The sequence below is a fragment of the Anomaloglossus baeobatrachus genome, chromosome 2 (assembly GCF_048569485.1).
Source record: "Anomaloglossus baeobatrachus isolate aAnoBae1 chromosome 2, aAnoBae1.hap1, whole genome shotgun sequence".
Taxonomy (NCBI): domain Eukaryota; kingdom Metazoa; phylum Chordata; class Amphibia; order Anura; family Aromobatidae; genus Anomaloglossus; species Anomaloglossus baeobatrachus.
Genome location: NC_134354.1, coordinates 470,122,192 through 470,142,673, shown reverse-complemented (window position 1 = coordinate 470,142,673; position 20,482 = coordinate 470,122,192). Strand labels below are relative to the sequence as shown.

Here is a 20,482-nt window from a genome sequence, read left to right as displayed (position 1 = left end):
ACACCAGCTCCACCATGTGCCCTCAGCCGCTCCACACCGGCTCGAGGACACCCAGCCGAGTGTTGCTCCACCATGTGCCCTCAGCCGCAACACACCGGCTCGAGGACACCCAGCACATTAACATGCTCTGCTGTGACCCAGCACAGCAGGGTCCCACGTTAACATGTCCCGCTGTGACCGACCACAGCAGGGACCCACCAACCATACCATTGCACCACCAGGGGTAACCTGTTCCTGCACTGGGTTCGCCCCCGCTCTTTGTGCAATCCACCGACTTCAAATACCCCCCTCCTTTACGCCGACTTCTGCGACAAGGTCAATCTTCTTCGTCCTTCCATGTCGATCTCCATAAATCTTGAAAAGGGCGGGTGGGCGGGACAATTCCGGACGTCTTCCAGGTAGTGAATGACCTCCCACCTCATAATTCGGCCCTATATATACTATCCTACAACTGACAACACCTTGACCAATTACATGACCCCACAGCACTTAACTCCACCTTCCATTTTTCCCGCACAAAATGCCCTACACTTTAACCCCTTGCTAACCCTCAGGCCTAGCATCCTTCCTCAGTCACGTTGCCCTCCCTTGAGCCCCTTCAGGGCAGGCGTCCGGGCTTTTCTTGACTTAGGAACGTCTGACTGGCGGCCCTATCTTGCCGTACTGACCCAAACCAGTTATCCACCTTTTAACGCTTTTCAACCAAAATAAGACACAGACTGCGTGACATTGGATGTAAAAGGCCACACCAGCTCGAGGACACCCAGCACATTAACATGCCCTGCTGTGACCCAGCACAGCAGGGTCCCACGTTAACATGTCCCGCTGTGACCGAGCACAGCAGGGACCCAACAACCATACCATTGCACCACCAGGGGTAACCCGTTCCTGCACTGGGTTCGCCCCCGCTCTTTGTGCAATCCACCGACTTCAAATACCCCCCTCCTTTACGCCACAGCCAGCACGTATGACACCTTGTACGTGCGAGCCCCACCACCAAAACCAACCAGAGCCACCTCAAAGGCTTTAGTAACCAACGCTCTGACATCGATACCCAACAGGCGAAAACAAACCCCCATTAGCCTCGCAACTCACCTCACCTGCACCAAAACCACCTTCCCCACACAGCCAGCCGCACATAAAACTGTAACTAGCCGACTCCACCTTCCAATCCAATGCACCGCCTGCGCGACTAGTCCCCAACGAGCCGCCTGCATCGCCGCCCCCCCGAAGGGATGGCATACGACTCGTTAGGACCGCAACACTGCAGGCGCCTCCGAAAATTATATCAACTGTTAATTCAACAAAGTCAACCATTCTAATTGTAAGCAAAGACCTGCACCGGCTCCCCTAACCTGTGATAGTACCCTGCAAACATGCCCTGACGATCTAGTTATGCCTCCAAACACCGGAGCCCCTATAACCGATCGCACGACACACATCAGGGCACCATTCGAGCACCACAACTGGTCAGGAAGACAAGGCCCAAAGCATTCAGGCCAGATGTCACGGATCAAGCCTCTGGATGCCCCAGCGACCACGCCTTCTCCACCCGTGTGTAGTACCAAAACCTCTGGTGGTCCCGTCAGCTTGTATAATAGCCCCAATCTTCAAAACTCACCCAGAGGCATCAGACCCAAACTAAGATTTTACCACATCCCAACGACACCAAACTACGATCGTCAAGCTGACCACTGGCCTGCAGACCAAAACCGCACCATTAACAATGTATCCATGAGTTCCAGCCACCCCGCCAAAGGCAGTCCCAACCATCCATGTAGGAGTACACCCCTCGAACAACCGCATCATAACCCGAGGCCCATATAAGGGTTGAACTCACCCTAGTAAGTGGCCAGACGAGCACCATTAACAGTGCCCCTCTCCCGTGCACAACCCAGAATCAACCACCGCAGCTTGTGTGACACACTTAACAAAATGCACTACCCACGCAATCCGCTGAAATGGGTCCACCAAACACTCAGACTGAAATATAGGCAACACCCCCCCATCCCAAAGTCTAGAAAGAACTCAGACACACAGTGTTGGCGCCATGACCCAGCCTACTGTCAAAACTGCACGCCAATCAGGTGCCCATTGCCCACTACATGTCCCCCTCAGCTGAAAACACCGCCAGCAACATAAGACCCTATTAACCTGAAATGTTGCCTGCCGTGTTGTAACCCCGAGATCGGCCTGAGGCCACTGCCACCATCTTAGAGGTCCACTACTGGATGGAGGAGGGGCCACGGCCGATGCTACCTTGAGCATATACCAATATCAAGCAGTCCCAACGCGACAAAATAACTCTTCCGACGCCCCAAAACGGGGCCCAACCCCCCGTCAATTACCGTGTGCCTGCGCACCACTCAGCCGACGAACTTTCAGCGCACAGCGCCTAAAGTCCAGTTCCATGGCATACCACCCGCCGCCTGTCTGCTTCTCATGCGCCACTGCCAACTGTTCCTCTACCAGGCTGCGCTGTGAACAGTTATGTTCACGCAATCCCGGGCAGGACTCACAGATACGTGGAAACAGTTGGACCTCGAGGCTCTACGGTGCCACAGGGGCTGCCACCAAGTAAGACCAAAAACGCGTACAACTAGACAAACGACACTCCACACTCTAAATAACAGTCCCAACAAATGGAACCTGCCTTAAAACCACAACGGTCAGTCAGGCAAAACCATACACCAACAGCAGCGGCCACCCGATCCCAATTGTCAACACAAAAGGCCGCTTGCCCCAAACTGTCCCCCCATTCCTTAACCAACACCTACCTCGGGCCCGGGTTATCTAGGAGGCCAAAAGAGGAAATCCAACTGACCAAACCTACCGAGATAACCTGGGCCAATAAAACCTCTTGGGAAGCAGAACAAGCTGCCCCCCCCCCCAAAACCCTCTGTCCGTCGTGACCGCAAAAACCGCCTCCACCCTGTACCAACCTCCTGCAGGGCCCAGGACCAACTGCCAGGAACGAATACCACCCAATACAGTCCTCCGATTGCACTGACTGCAACCATACTAAATGCCGTGAGAACATACCCGTCCCCGCGTGCAAACCATTGAAAATACCGTGATATAGGTACTCCCCGCAGCCTCTAGAACCCCCCCGAAGTAACTGTCCATCCAAAAGTTTGATTTAGCAAATGCCCCAAGCAACATATGACCCCAGACCGATCAACCAACTGGACCACTAAAACACCCATCTGATATAATGCTGAAATCAAACATTTACCTGTGACTGTACCCAGACATCGAGCCCCCAGATGAATAATGGCCGTTGGACTGTCAAAACACATGCGGACCAACAAAAGACCTTGGATATTAAGAAAACCTCTTAGCACCCTTCGCTGGCCCATGTACTAGAAACTAAGCCCGAGACCCCTCCCGGTACCGAACTGTCGATCGCTTCCTAATAGTGCTGCAAACGGCCGCCCCGACGGCCACAAACAGCCAACCAAAAGCCACCCCGTCAATGGAGCTACCACAAAGTGCTCAGCCCCGCAGGCTGCATATGCGCACCCGACAAATTGTCATCAAAATGTAATCTTCCGCTACGAAAGAATGGCCCTCAATCTCCAACAAAGGAACTACCGTACCACCTTGAAAACCACCAATGTACCTCTCAAGAACCGACCTGGACCCCAAATCCAGTAAATGTCTTAATCCAAGGCCCAAAGGGAGATATCCTCTCACTGCAATGCAGGAAGTAGCCCACAAAACCTGCTGTCCAAAGCAGCTCGACCTCGTCTGACCTCAACAAACCACGCCGTACCTGCCAAGTGGACCTAAAACTCCCCAGGAAACACCCATGACTCTTGCAGCCCCCTTTTTGGAAGCTCCTGTCATGGACATAGGCATAAAATTCACACCCTCATAAAACGACAGCAACAATCACGCCGAAGCTGACCAAATGCACCCCCCCAGAACAGATCTTCATGTCACTAAACTACCATCGAAATCCTTATCCAATCCGAGGAAGCAGTGGAAACCCCCCACCGACAGCCCCCCAGTACCACCAAAACAAACCCCAGAACTCCGTCTTCACGGCTATCTTCCGCCGCGTCGCCAATGTCCCTCATCCCGCCTCAGGCTCCTCCCCAGCACCAACGTCCACATGAGCGACTCGCGAAGCGCCGTTAACACTACCACAAGTATGCATAATCCTCTAAAGAGCCTGAGGAACATTACGCTGACCAAAACAACTTGTTCTCCTTATAAACATATGCAACAGTATGAAAAACGAAACACCCAGGAAACGCATATCGCAAAAAACAATAGTACCTGCCATCTTGTCTGGACTCCCTTCCAGCTGCCCAAAATGCAGCTAAATTCTAATGTCCGCCACAGGGCCACTACACTCCTGACCAGCCAGCTGCCGGTCCCAGATCCCCTGACAAGACACACCACCACCTTAGCACACCCAAAAGCCATCCATAATAACACCCCTACCAACCCCTATAACCAAAGCATTACATGAGGTATATGTGAACCTTTATCTTACCAGGCTGACTCCGAGGTATCCCACGGAACAGCCGTCACGTGTCCTCCGCGACGAGCGATGCCATCTTCTTCGTGGACGACCCAAGCTGCAATCCTCCTGGGTCATAGAGTCGTCACTCCAGACCTGCTGGTCAGCCTGGGATGCTGCCCGCGATGATCACTGACTCGGAACCGCCACTGGAGGGGGTGAGCACTCCGGTCGCACCGCCGCCAACAGGAATCCACACATAGCGCCGAGGGCATGTAACGCAGTGCCGGACCGCGTGACCGCGCCGCGGGTCACGTGGCCGCACCATCTGTGTCGTCACGCCAACCCCACGCGCCGCTATCCAACCGAGGCAGGGATGATTCACGTCACCGCTGCTGCCCAACCGTTGCCTAGGCCCTGCTGCTGCGCAGGCCGCGCTGTCTGGCAGATGTAGCTGCTCATCTCATGTGACTGTGACGCTGGGGGCGCGTAATTGCGATGCCGGACCCCATAACCTGCGCCTCCGGCCACAGGGCCGCGCCGCCCACGTTGTTACGCTGACCCCCGCGCCGCAGTGGATGGAAGGAGAAGGGGCGGAGATGTCACTCACCCCCGACCAGAGTGCTGAACGACTGCCGCGATGCCAGTCCGTTGCCCAGGCCCTGCATGGATATGCCGGCCGCTCCTCCTGGTTGCTGCCGGGAAATCACGTAACCACGATGCTGGACCATGCGACCACGCACCAGGTCACATGGCCGTGCCGTCCTCACCCCTATCCGGTAATGTCCGCTGCTACCCGGGATCCCGTACAGGCCCTGCACGGCTGCACAGGCCGCACTTCCGGGTTCAACGCCCGGTCACATGACCGCACCACAGGGCCATGTGACCATGACGTCAGGATGCCGGGGCCATGTGACCGCGACGCCGGACCACGTGACCGCGCCCCGGGTCACGTGATCGCGCCGTCCACATCACTATGCTGACCCCGCGCCGCAACACCACAGAAGAAGGAGGCCGGTGACGTCACTCACCGCCCCGCTGCTGCTGAGATCTCCGTCGCTTCCCCCGACGTCCTACGATGCTGCTGCCAGCGCCGAAGGGGTCCCAGGGCCCATCTGGATCCAACTCCTGCGAGGGCCTCGATCCCCTCCCGGTGCCTCTGCCACCTCCGCCGCCTGATCATCCGCCATCCACCGCCGCTGCGTCCCCTGGAGCCAGCGCTACCCACGCCGCTCCGCCATAGACGACCTCCTTTGGGACAGGAACTTCTTCTCCGGACCATCCTGGGGACAACGACAATTCCGGACGTCTTCCAGGTAGTGATTGACCTCCCGCCTCATAATTCGGCCCTATATATACTATCCTACAACTGACAACCCCTTGACCAATTACATGACCCCACAGCACTTAACTCCACCTTCCATTTTTCCCGCACAAAATGCCCTACACTTTAACCCCTTGCTAACCCTCAGGCCTAGCATCCTTCCTCAGTCATGTTGCCCTCCCTTGAGCCCCTTCAGGGCAGGCGTCCGGGCTTTTCTTTATAACAATGGCCAATCGATTCCGTCAAAGTACAAGAAACATTGTACACTATCACTGTACACTATATCTATGAAATGAATGGATAAAAACATATCCAATTAAATATATGTTCTTTAGAATGGCTGGACCTCAGAGAGGATAGCTGGATACCACAGTTATCACCAACACCTTGTAACAAGCGGACATGCACTGCTAGGGCTTAGCAGCTAATGGCTGCAGGTGGAAGCCAGTGAGAGTGCTTGGAAAGCACTACAGTTAAGCAACTGAAGGACTCTGGGGTGGAGAGGCCATTGACGAGAGGTGTACCAATGGTTGAGAACACTTTGAAAGCCTTTACAATCGCTCGGCAGACTCACCTGATTGGGTTGAAGGATGGCAGCAGCATTGGGTTGTGGAGGAGACTTTGAAAGAAGAGCAATATGCTGACAGGGACTGGTATGTAGATGTGTTCTATGTCTACTACCCAAGATCAGTTCAATAAAAAATGTCTAGGAGAGTAGTGGCTGCAATCTGGAGTAAGTGCTCCGAAATTAAAGACCAGTGTTAGTGTAAAATGCGTAATAGCAAGTATGAAAGTTCGGCTACTGATCTAATAGTCACCAGCATGGGATGGTCTCCTTAACAAAAATGTAAAGATCACATAGCAGGAAAATGGTACATGATAGAAGGAACAAGGTAATTGCAAACTTGCTTATTTCATCACCGTCCACCTACGTACTCATTTTATAACATAGGGATAACTTTTTAATGATCTTTATTAACAGCAATGTCAGTCTAAAAGCTCTGCTATGGTTATGATGACTAAATTCATAACGTTGGATGTGATTGCATATACAGGATATGAATTGTGCTTGTATAGTATGTGTTTTTTTTTATAGACCTCATGTGTATGCACAATGGATATGGCTATATTTCAATGGTGTGTAGCCTGCCTTTCACCCCATGCGTTCATGACTTGTTCTGGTTCTTAACTCATGCAGGTGCGTCCACCGAGAGCACAGATAGACTAGTAATCTGTGCGGTTATGATTTGCTTTTCTTTAATGTGTTGCTGATTGGACCAGCTCCTCAATTTCTACATTCCAGAGGACCAGTAATGTAGTTGACGAGATGCAACAATACCCGTTTTCTCTTACAGATGGAGAGATTAGATATTGTTTCTGTATGGGCCTTAAACATCTGGGACTTGTTTAAAGGTTTTATCTGGGTTCGGAGCGCTTTCGAGAGCACGTGACATCATAATACAACTAGGAGTTTTTATGTTTTATGGAGTTGGATCACAAAAGGGAGAATTTTATATGAGCCCCATGTAGAACATTTGGACTTAAATCTGCACTACGAGGAAAGAAGAAAGCTGCATATGGTTAGTGGCTGTAAAATGCAGCCTCGCGCGGTTGTTGCAGATAATAGAAAAGGTGCTATGTGTGCAGATTAGCTGGAAGTGTCGAATGGAATACACATACAGTGGTTTTTGCATAATGAGGTGTACAGAATCCCACGGGAGGTTGTTAAAACAGACAAGACAGCCTGTGGTAAACAAGGAGGAAGGTAGTCTTTGAAAGCAGATGGCTTTTGAAATCCTGGCAAATAGCTGTTTTATAAGTAAAAAATCTGTTATTTCCAGACAAGGTTCACCTCCCCCTCCTTCCTCCCATGCATATTTTAAACCTGCATTTCTAGATAATAAAATTCTGTTTCTAATTGAACATTAGTCGTACAGCTGACTGTAAACATGTTGGAGGATGAAAAAGATTAGCACCCTAAATGGTCTCATCAATACATAATTCACATGCTATATTACAAACACAAGCTAATCTTCCTGTCGCAGTTAGTTGGGCTGCACGTATTTACCACCATTCTCCTAGGGGGATGTGTTTGTGAAAATCACCGTAATTTCAAATAGTATCTATTTGCATTTTAGGCATCACACAAGAGCTATGATGTGACAGCAGCGTGGATTACTTTTTCCATGTGAAATTAATCTACTTCAGCGAATATCATCAAGTCTCTGTGCTATCATTTAAAATGAGAAGAATGGCTATTTAATTGCTGCCGCATGGGGATACATAATATTGCAGATAACTGGGCTCTAGATGAGTTGATGTCCTTTATAACAATTGTATAAAAATAGCCGGGAGCAAGGCATCATCTCACTGAAGGACACAGACAAAAAAGGTCCCCTGAGTATGAACAATATATGGGCCCTTTGTAGCCCAAGGTAAAAAGATAGAAAAAGGAGCGCATGTGAAGGATTTTTGGGGACCGATTGTTATGATCCGATTATAGCCGCTCACCTGGAGGGGTTATGCAAACCTGCACAACCTTAGTTTTAGGCTATGTGCGCACTTTACGTTTTCACCTGCGTTTCAGGTGCGTTTAGGATCAGTTTTGAACTGCAGCGTTTTTGTGCCCAAATGCATGCGTTTTGGTTTTCCATTAAAGACAATGAGAATTCATGATTCCTTGTCCGCACTTTGCGTTTCCAAACGCATCTCAAAATTTGCATAATTTTGGTTAAAAACCATGAATTCAGAAAAGGACCCTGTCAATTGTTTTTGCCATTTGTGGTGCGTTTTGTTAACATTGAAGTCAATGAGAAGTAGCAAAAAGCAAGAAATATCAAAATTCCTGCGTTTTACCTGCTTTTTCATTGCAGAAAACATGCGTTTTGGACTACCAAAATGCATGCTTTTTGAACATCAAAATAATGATTTGATATGTCCCTTTACACACACACATAATCCGACAATTAAATTTAAGAGTAATATACATTTATTGCTATTTTACCGATAAAATGTATATTAACGCTATAATTTTATTAAATATATCTTTTTCCATTATTTTTCCCATTAATATAGATTTGTCCCTTTTTTTCTCTTTTTTGATTCTGTTTGATTATTTAATCTTTATTTAGCAGTGTTTTGATGTTCAAAACGCATCTGTGAAAACGCATGTGGAAACGCATGGAAAAAGCGCTAAAAACGCATCTAAAACGCGGTAAATACGCATGCGTTTTCTGCGCTAAATTTCTGAAAAAGGCAACTTTGGCTAAATCAATTAAGGCTAAAACGTGCGTTTACAACTGCATGTAGGACGACGGAAAGTGCGCACATAGCCTTAGCGTGGATAATGTAACTGGGTGCACGCCCAGACGCTGTTCTGGCTGTGTCCGTCCGAAGGGGGCTGTGTCTTTACGAAGCAGTCATGTGACCGATCACTTGGGATCCTCACGCCGCTGATCCAAATTGGGATTACAGCCTCCACCGCAAAAGCTGCTCCTGCCATGGGTCCCACAAGGGGAAAATTTGTATGTAGAGAAAAGAGGATGTCACGGTCCAGAGGAGCGCTACGGAGGCCAGATTAGTTAGTTTCTTTAAAATATATCTTTATTCCTTGTCGTACCACAATGCGTTTCGATATGTGAAATAACTTCATCAGGTAGATAACATCACACAAGAGCTATGATGTGACAGCAGCGTGGATTACTTTTTCCATGTGAAATTAATCTACTTCAGCGAATATCATCAAGTCTCTGTGCTATCATTTAACATGAGAAGAATGGCTATTTAATTGCTGCTGCATGGGGATACATAATATTGCAGATAACTGGGCTCTAGATGAGTTGATGTCCTTTATAACAATTGTATAAAAATAGCCGGTACTTAGGCATCATCTCACTGGAGGACACAGACAGAAAAGGGCCCCTGTTTATGAACAATATATGGGCCCTTTGTAGCCCAAGAACTCATGAAAAGGCAAAATTGCACCTGCTTTTATGTTCGAAATGGGCTCCTTCACCTCTTGGGCCTCTGTGCAGAAATGGGTATGTTACGATTGACAGACAACCCTGGTCACTACGTTTGGCTGCACAAACTATTCCATTCGTCCTTCCTTAGTGTGAATGGACTTCTATGTATTTTGCCTGTTAGGGTTAACGCTTTCCATTTTGGACCCTGTGGATATCTTAGCAGTTCAACTGCAAATTTTTATCCCCCAATCCCTGTGTCTATATATGTTTGACGTTCCCCTTGATTTGTTGCCGGTGATAGCGTTTACTCCAATGCTGTCCAGATTACAAGCAGTACACATAGTTGTATGGTGCTGTCATCCTCTCAAAGTCATCTTGAAGATAAGTTGTTCATTTGCATACCCCTGTTTGTGTTTCCTGTGTGGTTTTTTAGGTCTTAGTGGGATCGACTAGTGCTCATCCTGTCCAGTCACTACCTAGGGACTTTTTCAGGGTCAGCTAGGGCCTAGGTATCCTGATCGATCTATAGGTGCAGACCCTATATAGGGACATCATTGAAGCTAGGTGCCAGCGGTATGTTTTACCAAGGGTCACCACGTTCCCTTTCCCTAGAGACAGGGTTTTCCTCCCCTCTTTCACTGTTCATCTGATATTCCCCCATTCAAGCATGACGACAGGTTGCACTAATGTTATGTCTGCCACTACATCATCTGTTGTGAGCCTGTAAGAAAAGTACTGTAGGGATGCACTGTATATCTCATCCAGGGAAAACTGGATGAGGTGACAAAGTCCAAGAAAGCCATGTTTGCTTGGTGAATTTATTCTCCAATTGATTAAAACTCGCATTGTTCACTCTGGTCTTACTGTAGAGGCATACACACCTTAAAGAATCAGGCACATCTAAAAAGTGGTGGATGCTTCCTAGTCAAGGACAGGAGAAAGATTTCTTGCATAAGGTACTCTGCAGCTCGTAATGAATTAGATGTGCAAGCATCACCATGCCCCATCACTCATCAGTGCTGCCCCAGCCCCATTTATTTTGGCCGAGCCTGCCGTAACTGGCGAAAACTCAGACTTGCACAAAACGTTTGCAACTTTTTAAAGTGTTTTAATTTTATCTTAATAACTTTGATGAATAGCAGCCCTACTGTTATTTGCTTACCTGAATTTTTAGGGAACATGGTGCGAAGGTTGGAGTGGGCCTCCTGTTCCCATTCATTACATGTCCTCAGTCAGCTCAAGTGATGGTGCACTGCTGAGTGTATAATGGTCTGCTGTAAAACCAGAGAGGGCCAGAGAGACAAGGAAATAGATATGGATTAGCTGGGAAAATCTGATCGATTGACTGCAATATCATTTGGTTTTACTCTACTGGTGAGGTAATATTCTGATATTTAGCCAGCAGCCAGGTGGAATGGGTTTGTAAAGTGGAATTGTTGGTTAATCCACTGGGCTGGAGTTAAAGTTCCAACAATTTTCCAGAAGAAGATGGTGAGCTAATGAGCTAAGTTGTCCCCTAATTTATCACATTGTACCTTGATGGCCAGAGTATTTATGTCCCTCATGAGTACACTGTGTACTTGCATTGAATTGCAATTCTTATGCAATTTATTTTTGATTAAGTATGATGTTATTTATTCATGATTGGTAAAGCTTTTTTTTATATATATCATTTTTATATCTTGCTCCCTGTGTGTTTTTTGTGACTATTGAACCTTTTAAGGCCCCGTCACACACAGAGATACATTTTTGGCAGATCTGTGGTTGCAGTGAAATCATGGACATATTGTTCCATTTGTAAACAGCCACAAACCTGGCACTGATTGTCCACAATTTCACTGCAACCACAGATCTGCCGCAGATTTATCTTTGTGTGTGGCAGGGCCTTTAGTTTATCTTTGTACAGATCATATACAGTATATATATGTAGAAAATCCACAATGCACTCAGAGTAAAACTATCTACCAAGGATTGTAGACATGTTGCTGATTTTCATACCCATAGAATACCTATGTGTTGAGGTACTGCTGTGGAGTCTTCCTGTTGTCAGGTTTCAGGCAGAATAACTCAATTTGCTTGTTTCCTCATTTTGTTGATTGACTGTTCTGTAGCGTACAATGAGAAAATCAATATTCTCTTGCCTTGAAAAGTTTTTGTTAACTTGTTGCATGTCTTATGCGGGCGTCACACGAGACGATCTATCATGCGATGCATCGTCGGGGTCACGGATTTCGTGACGCACAACCGGCATCGTTTGCGACGACGTTTCATGTGACACCTCCGAGTGACGCTGAATCGGTCACAAATTGTGAGTCGTGTACATGTCGCTAATTTTTTAAAAAACGTTTATTTTTCATGGCGCCGGTTGTTCATCATACCCAGGGCAGCACACATCGCTCCGTATGACACCCCGGGAACGATGAACACAGCTTACTTGCGTCCCGCAGCACCCGCAGGCTATGCGGAAGGAAGGAGGTGTGCGGGATGTTTACGTTCCCCTCATCTTCGCTGCTCCGCTTCTATTGGCCGGCGGCTGTGTGACATCGCTGTGACACCGAACGTCCCCCCCCCTTCATGAAGAGGATGTTCGCCGCCCACAGCGCGGTCGCTCAGCAGGTAAGTACTTGTGACGGCGCTTTAACGACTTTGTGCGACACGGGCAGCGATTTGCCCGTGACGCACAAACGACGGGGGCGGGTACGATCGCTCGTGCGATCGCACGATAGATCGTACCGTGTGACGCCCGCATAAAAGCATCCTGTTTGCATGGACAGTATCTGTTTGCATTTTTTTGTGTTACCTCAATCGAGTTGTCTCCGACTTATTTAACTACATTGTAACTTAATTGGATCTTAACATTTTGAGCCAACTGAAGCCTTCATTATGTCTTCATTAAGTCATGTTGGTTTTATATATATATATATATATATATATATATCTATATATATATATATATATAGATATATATATATATATATATATAGATATAGATATATATATATATCTATATATATATATATATATATATATATATATATATATATATATATATATATATATGTAAAGGTACTTTATTACATCAAATACGCCTGGATAGTTAAAAAGGAAACACTGGTGAGTAATTGACATTTCTTAGGATGTTAAGATTAAGTCATCCTTTAGGGCTAATACAGTTCTGAGAACAGCCACTGGATGTGCAAATTCAACTTAATTTTAATGTCTTCTTCTGATTATCTGAAATATCAAACTTAATCAGGCACTTTAGTGTAGTTGAAGATGACCCATTGCTACTGAGAAAATCACAAAAAAATGACTGGTTGAAATTAGAAGACTTTTCTCAAACACATGTCATTAGAGAATTGAATAATTTTCCACAGTATTACAGGAATGCAGGTTTTGCTATTATTTTACCCGAAGGAGGGCAAAGTCTGGTGAGATTATCTGGGATGAACTATCCTGTGGTCAGGTTTCAGGGTGAACAAATCAATTTGCTAGGTTTCATCGTTTTCTTCTATTCACTGTTTCATAAAATACAATGGGAAATTTGATTTATGTATTTTTCTCATTAAATTGCCAATAGCAAAGTATACACATTGTGAATGTATTCACCAATACTCCCCTATTGGTAGCAAATTGATGAAATGGGAATCACGCTAAAAATGTCCCTTAACTCAACCATTAGCAGCCTGTTAACTTTACACTGAATTGTTTTATATCATACATTTAATAACATGTCTCTGACCAGGCAAAGGAGGAGTATCTAGCATTTTCTAAAGGGTTAATCTAAAATAAGAAGACATAACTGGTTGTATAGAGATAATCTAATGAAATAGGAAATAGCTGCTTGTAAAGGGTTAGTCTGATTCTCTCACTACATATATGCAGTGCTCACAACAAACACACTGAGGTGTTACAAGCTTTTACCTCTGGTGCTTCTTCAAGTCTCTTCTTCCCCCTGATGATCCATAACATACATTAATCCATCTTCTGCTGCTTCATATATCATTGCATCCTGCATGAACACAGATCCCTCCATGTTTGATCATATTAGTCAAAGTTTCCACCCACACATTTGTATCTTCAAGCTCAGAGGCAGGAAGTCTCAAAGTTGTCAAAATAGTGAGACAATGGTGATCCCTCCTGCTGTATGCCTATCTTTCATATAAGGCCAGTGCTTTCGTTACTAAATTAGGGACATTTTTTATATATAAAGATAATTTGAGAAAGGGCTATATTTTGGTCTCCTTTTACCTCCTGAAGATTTCCAGGAGGGGATAGGTCCAAGTGGTATAATAATTCCAAAATGTTTCTCTAAAATAGTCTTCAATCCTTATATTCTTAAATCCAATAATGACCCATTTTTTCAATGGTATACACACCGCATTGTATTTTTGTGCATATTTGGTCACAGTACTTGATGAGAGTTTTCTAGCTTTAGCAAAAGAACTTATGAAGTCCAAAAATTAAAAAACACTTCCTAATATGTCTGTTACTTATAGGCACTATTTCCAAAATTATTATGGCAATGCAGAGTCACATTAGTACTCTTTGATATTGATAGTTGACTAGTCCCTGATGAGTGCCACGCCGCTGCTGTTAGTGACGCACATCGGCGTCATTAACGATATCGCAGCGTGTGACACTGACCAGCGACCTTAAACGACCTCAAAAATGGTGAAAATCGATCACCATGGAGATCATCCCAAACTCAAAAATCGGTAAGGGCTGTTTATCCAGGTGGTTCATCGCTCATGCGGCAGCACACATCGCTATGTGTGACACCACAGGAGCGAGGAACGTCTCCTTACCTGCCGCAGGCCACAATGCGGAAGGAAGGAGGTGGGCGGGATGTTACGTCCTGCTCATCTCCGCCCCTCCATTTTGATTGGCCGGCCGCTTAGTGACATTGCGGTGACGTCGCTGTGATGCCGAACGTCCCTCCCCCTTGAAGGAGGGATTGTTCGGCAGTCACAACGACACCGCCAACCAGGTAAGTATGTGTGATGCTGCCGTAGCGATAATGTTCACAAACAATCGCATGCGCGACAGGGGCGGGTACTTACACGCTCGCTATCGCTACAAATTGCTAGCCATATCGCTACCGTATAAAGCCCCCTTTAGTGAACCAGGACCAAAATGAATAGCATTGCAGCATCCTAATCATAGCCTAATACAGCATGGTTGGTAGAAGACACTGCAAATTGGGCGGCACGGTGGCTCAGTGGTTAGCACAGCAGTCTTGCAGCACTGGGGTCCTGGGTTCTAATCCCACCAAGGACAACATCTGCAAGGAGTTTGTATGTTCTCCCCGTATTTGCGTGGGTTTCCTCTGGGTACTCCGGTTTCCTCCCACACTCCAAAAACATACAGATAGGGACTCTAGATTGTGAGCCCCAATGGGGACAGTGTTGCCAATGTATGTAAAGCGCTGTGGAATTAATAGCGCTAATTAAATGAATAAAATTATTAAATTATTATTATTATCAAAGTATATGTGGAGTGATATGTTATATCCCATAAGTTTTCTTATCCATTTTGATTTTTAATTTGGACATAAATGGAACCTGTCATGTGTAAAAATGCTATTAACCTGCAGATATGAGGTTATTCTTCAGTTTAATAGTGTTTGAAACTTAACAAAAGTGTGCCTGCATATTGAACCCTGCTGCCAGGAGGAAAAGAACTTAAATCCTCCTGACAGCATTCGGTTCTCATCCACTGGGGTTGCTGTTACTGCGCCCCCCACGCTGATTGACAGCCAATTTGCATTAGGCCTCTTTTACACGTCCGTGTCTCCGGTACGTGTTTGGTCTGTTTCCTCACGTACCAGAGACACGGGCACACGTAGACCCATTAAGATCAATGGGTCTGCGCACACGTGCGTGTTCTGCCATGGACCATGTGTATGTGTGGAGCATACGTGTGTCCATGTGCTCCACAAGTAGACATATCCGTTTTTCTCCGGCATCACGGGTGTCACACGTAACGCAAACGGACCACACGGAGGTGTTCTGTGTGACACGTGTCGGAGAAAACACATGTGTCTGAGAAAATAAAAAAACTTTACTCACCTTCTCCAGCCCTGCTGTCTCTGCCATTGCTGTCACTTGCTTCCGACCGCCGCTCATTATGCTCATTGCATATTCACTTCACTGCGGCCGGAAGCAGCAGCAGCGGGGAGTCGGCAGGACTGGAGACCGAAGATTAGCACCACGGCCAGCGAAGCCAGGGACAGGTGAGTAGAAAGTTCCCGTTCTCCGTATGTTATCACAGATAACACACGGAGAACACACGTGTGCCATAAACATGGCTCATGGAAGGCAAAACGCACCTTTGACACATCCATGAAAAACGTGCATGGTTTTTCACGGACGTGTGAAAGAGGCCTTAGAGAAAGCTGTCAGTCAGTGCAGGGGATGTGGTCAAAGCCGCCACTTTCCATACACAAAGCAGTGACTGAACCAGCACCGTGCCGCCCCAGTGACTGAAACTGGATCGCTGTCAGGAGGATTAAAGTTCTTTTCCTCCCGAGTAGCATGATTAAATGTCCATGCATCGGGCAGATTTAAAACTCTATTAACTGGCAGATTAACCCCATATTTGCAGGTTAAGAGCGTTTTTATGCGTGACAGGTTCCCTTTAAAATAGGATAAATTACATTTACGGTATTAGCAGTGCTGGGAAAGTACTTCTCTTGGACACGAGGAAGAAAACGTTCTCAGAAACATCAGATGCTATATACAGATGATGTTTTCATTAATCTGACTTTCTGCCTGAAAATGATCTGCAATATTGAACAGTTTCTTCACGGCTGTTTACCTGCTGATTGAAAACTGACAAGTATAACAGCAAGTGCCAAGAACAAATTTCAAAATGGAAAAAGTCTTCATTGGACATTTATTTCTTTTCTTAAATACTAGCAGTAGTTTAGATTTAAAAAGGTAGGCATCTTAAATTAAACTGGTCCTCAGATTTTACAAGACAAAATGCATTCATTAAATGGATCCTTTAGACATGATGAGGCTGGTGTACTTACTTTGAATCCATATTAGAAAAGCTTTCTAAAATGTTTCCTCCTTAATTAAGTAGTTTATTCTAATGCTCCTTTTATATCTGGCAGAAAAATCTTCAATAACCAGTATATAGCTGTTCTGACATGGATTCAAAGTAAAGCCTGCTTTTCACCTTTCAATTTCGCATACGATATCGTATGCGATGTGACCTGCCCCCATCGTATGTGCGGCACGTTCAATTTTTTGACCGTGCCGCACAATCGATTAAAAGTTGTCACACGTACTTACCCGTCCATACGACCTCGCTGTGGGCGGCGAACATCGACTTCCTGGAGTGGGAGGGACGTTCGGCGTCACATCGACGTCACGTGTCAGCCGGCCAATAGAAGCGGAGGGGCGGAGATGAGCGGGACGTAAACATCCCGCCCACCTCCTTCCTTCCACATTGCCGGCGGGAGCCGCGGGACGCAGGTAAGCTGTCGTTCAATGTTCCCGGGGTGTCACACACTGCGATGTGTGCTGCCTCGGGAACATTGAACAACCGCACGTTCAAATTTTGAGAAATGAACGACATGCATGCGATGAACGGATTTTCGTTCAATCGCAATTGCACGGAGGTTTTACACGCTACAATCATACTTACGATGCTGGATGTGCGTCACTTACGACGTGACCCCGCCGACACATCGTAAGATTTATTGTAGGGTGTAAAGCGCCCTGAAGTCCACTAGTCTCATTAGGTCTAAGAGATCTATTTAATATATGCAATCTGCATGCAGAAATCTGGAGACCATTCATTTTTTATCCCATGATCTATTATTTAAGATATATGTTGTATGGAATATGTCATCTGAAAATAACATTGTGTTTAAATCAAGTTTTTATATGAAATGTATTTTGTTTCAAAAGTTTTGGTATTTTTCATCTCACGATCTGTATATTTAAAAAAGAAAAAAAAAAAGAAAAAAGTTTATCACTGGTCACTGTGCCTATGCTAGACTTCTGTTTTCCATTTTTTAGGAAATCCAGACTTACATCAGCATCAGGATGGCTGACTCAAGCCCTATCTTTTGTATTGCAGCATGTAATGTGTGGGTACATAGGTGACTGTGAAGGGAGGCAGAGCATTGGGAGCTGTGACATTACTATTATGATTGGTAGATCCTGTGTTATTAGATCTGCATAGTGGTGCTCCCTGTCATTGCAGTCTTTTGATGATGAGACTTCGGAAAACTCTTCCTGAAAAACCTGGAATAATTAGTCTAAATTAGCGTAAATTACAGTGAAGGAGGAATTTGGCACATCCATCCAAATGATAAAAGAAGGAATATTTATTGAAGAATCATTAAAACCAGAGGGATCTGCTGTACATAGTATAAACCTGACATGTTTCTGGCATAGAATCCGCCTTTAATCATAGGATATGATTCCTCCTTCAATGCAATATACTTTACTGGCTGTGCTACACCAGCAGTACTGGCATCCATGCATCATCATCCCAGTGTGTAATTGGATACTGACATCGTGGTGACCTCTTTATCTCCCTTTTAAATTAACCCCATTGGCTATTGTTAAAATTACAAACATTCTATATAGATGTGTATATATACACAGTATATATATATATATATATATATATATATATATATATATATATATATATATTGTAAACGTTGCTTACCGCAACCTGGGGGTTTTACTCGCTTGCAGCGATGCAGGGTAGCTTAGGCATACACAGGCAACACAGTCTCTCTCAAAAATGCAGCAGTTTATTAGTACAACATAAACTGCCCTTCCAAAACACAATGAAGCCTCTCCTGGCTTAAAGGAAAAGTTAAACAAAACACCTTCACATACCGTGGGCTTCAAGTCCATTTAATGTCCATAGTAAAGGTATGGCAGTCTCCCCACGAGACACGGATTTCTGGTCAGTCTTTGTAGCGGACCGCCCGCTCAGGTTTGGACACTACAAGTGTCAGAGTGGAGCTCCCTCAGCCTCCACACACTCAGTTCCAGAAGGTTGAAGGCAACCCACGCTTCCTTGGGCAGGTTCCTTCCAGAAGCTCCAACCTCTCTGAGAATAGCAGCCTCTTTACCTGCCTGAGGCTGCTCATCATGCAGGGCTGCTCCACACACACTGACAGTCTCCTAAATCAGCCTGGACACACCCACAGGTGGAGGTTTGTGTTTTCAGACCTGCACAGCATACTGGCATTGTTAAAGGGAACCTGACCCTTATATGCAGAACCAAACCTTTGTGGAACTACAAGTCCCATAGCAACTTCTTCACTTTAATATCGCAGGGACCTTCTCCATTGCGACACATAGCGACCATTTACCACATTGGTGGTCGCTACCTCACATATCCCCCCCTCTGTTCAAACTCGTAGGGTTGAACACTTGACACCCAAAGGGGCCCCGAGACAGGGCATCAGTGTCACCTTGTCCTACCAGTTGAGAGGGCCCTCTTTGACAAACTTGAGCTTCAGCTCCTGACATAAAGTCGGTCATTGTCACCAGACTCGTCTCAGTCAACCCCCTTCTCAGATACGCCCCCCGGTCAGACCTCTCTCTCCATGACTGTCTCCAACGGCTAGTGTAGTAGCGAAACTCTCTTCCAGTCGAAACTACTGTCTGGTCCGACTCTGAGCTATCTAATCCACTAGAGAGGCTACTGTCTGGGCACCTCAGCACTGAGCTGATAGATGATCTGCTATATCTAGACCGTCTGCATTCTCTTTTTGCAGATTTACTATGGCTTGTTCTTCCATTGCGTCTTCGGTCGTCATCGCTCTGTTGGCATGTTTTCTCAAGACCATCCTTCACTGTAGATATATTACTCCCTTCATCCATTCCTTTGGAGTTTAGAGTAGAGGGTTTGGACCATTCAGAGTTTATGCTATAGCCCAAAGTGTAGTTAGGTCTTCCATGACCTTGGTTCCTTTCTTTATAGGACCTACTTTCTGTGCCAACTGAGGCAACACCTTTATCAGGTGGGCAACCCTTCTCCTGGCCCCAGCCTGAAAGCTGTCTCCACCTCATACCAACTTGATGGAGTTGTTCTGCAATATTCTGCCTTTTTAGGGTCAACTGCCTTAGTTCTTCCAGGTAACCCAGGCGGTACTCTAGGAGGACTCGTACATTTCCAACACACTCTTTTGTTCCCACAATGACACATGGAACCATACCGACTTCACAGAGTATCTTGGCTTCATTATGAATATTAATTCTTACTCTCGTCACACCGGACTTGTCAACCATCTCCTGCATGACTCTTCCATTTCTTCCAATCAGTTTCTTAACCAGTTCTCTGGGTACTTGTGTGACCTCTTCCACAAACTCCAACAACCTTCGAGCTGTCTTGACTGCTTCTGCAGTTTTCCCATAGATTCGGAATGTTCCACTGTTTTTTTCCACTTCAATAGCTGTAATACCTGGAACCTTCCTGGCTTGCTGAATGTTACTTCTCAGCGCTCTTATTGCAAGCCCAATTAATGGTTTCTTCACAACCACCACTTCCTGAAACGCTGCGGTGAGCCGCTTCATATGCTCCAATCGTCTGGTGTCTTCTTCCGTCTTTGTAGAGATGAGCCACTTCGTGCGAAGACACTGTAGGTGCATGCCACTCAGGATAGCCACCCGCTTCTTTGTGACATCATTTACAGAGCACACCACCAACCGACAAGACTCTGGGGCAAAGTACACTTTA

At 46.0% G+C, this 20,482-nt stretch overlaps 1 protein-coding gene across 1 annotated transcript in view; it reads left to right on the top strand.

Moving 5' to 3' along the window:
* Nucleotides 1-20,482, top strand: part of LOC142291659 (uncharacterized) — a 1,021,181-nt gene that overhangs the window by 637,887 nt on the left and 362,812 nt on the right. The window contains exons 81-82 of the mRNA XM_075336344.1: nt 10,958-10,991; nt 11,308-11,327. Of these exons, the coding sequence (XP_075192459.1) occupies nt 10,958-10,991; nt 11,308-11,327 (54 nt within the window). The remainder of the gene's footprint in view (nt 1-10,957; nt 10,992-11,307; nt 11,328-20,482) is intronic.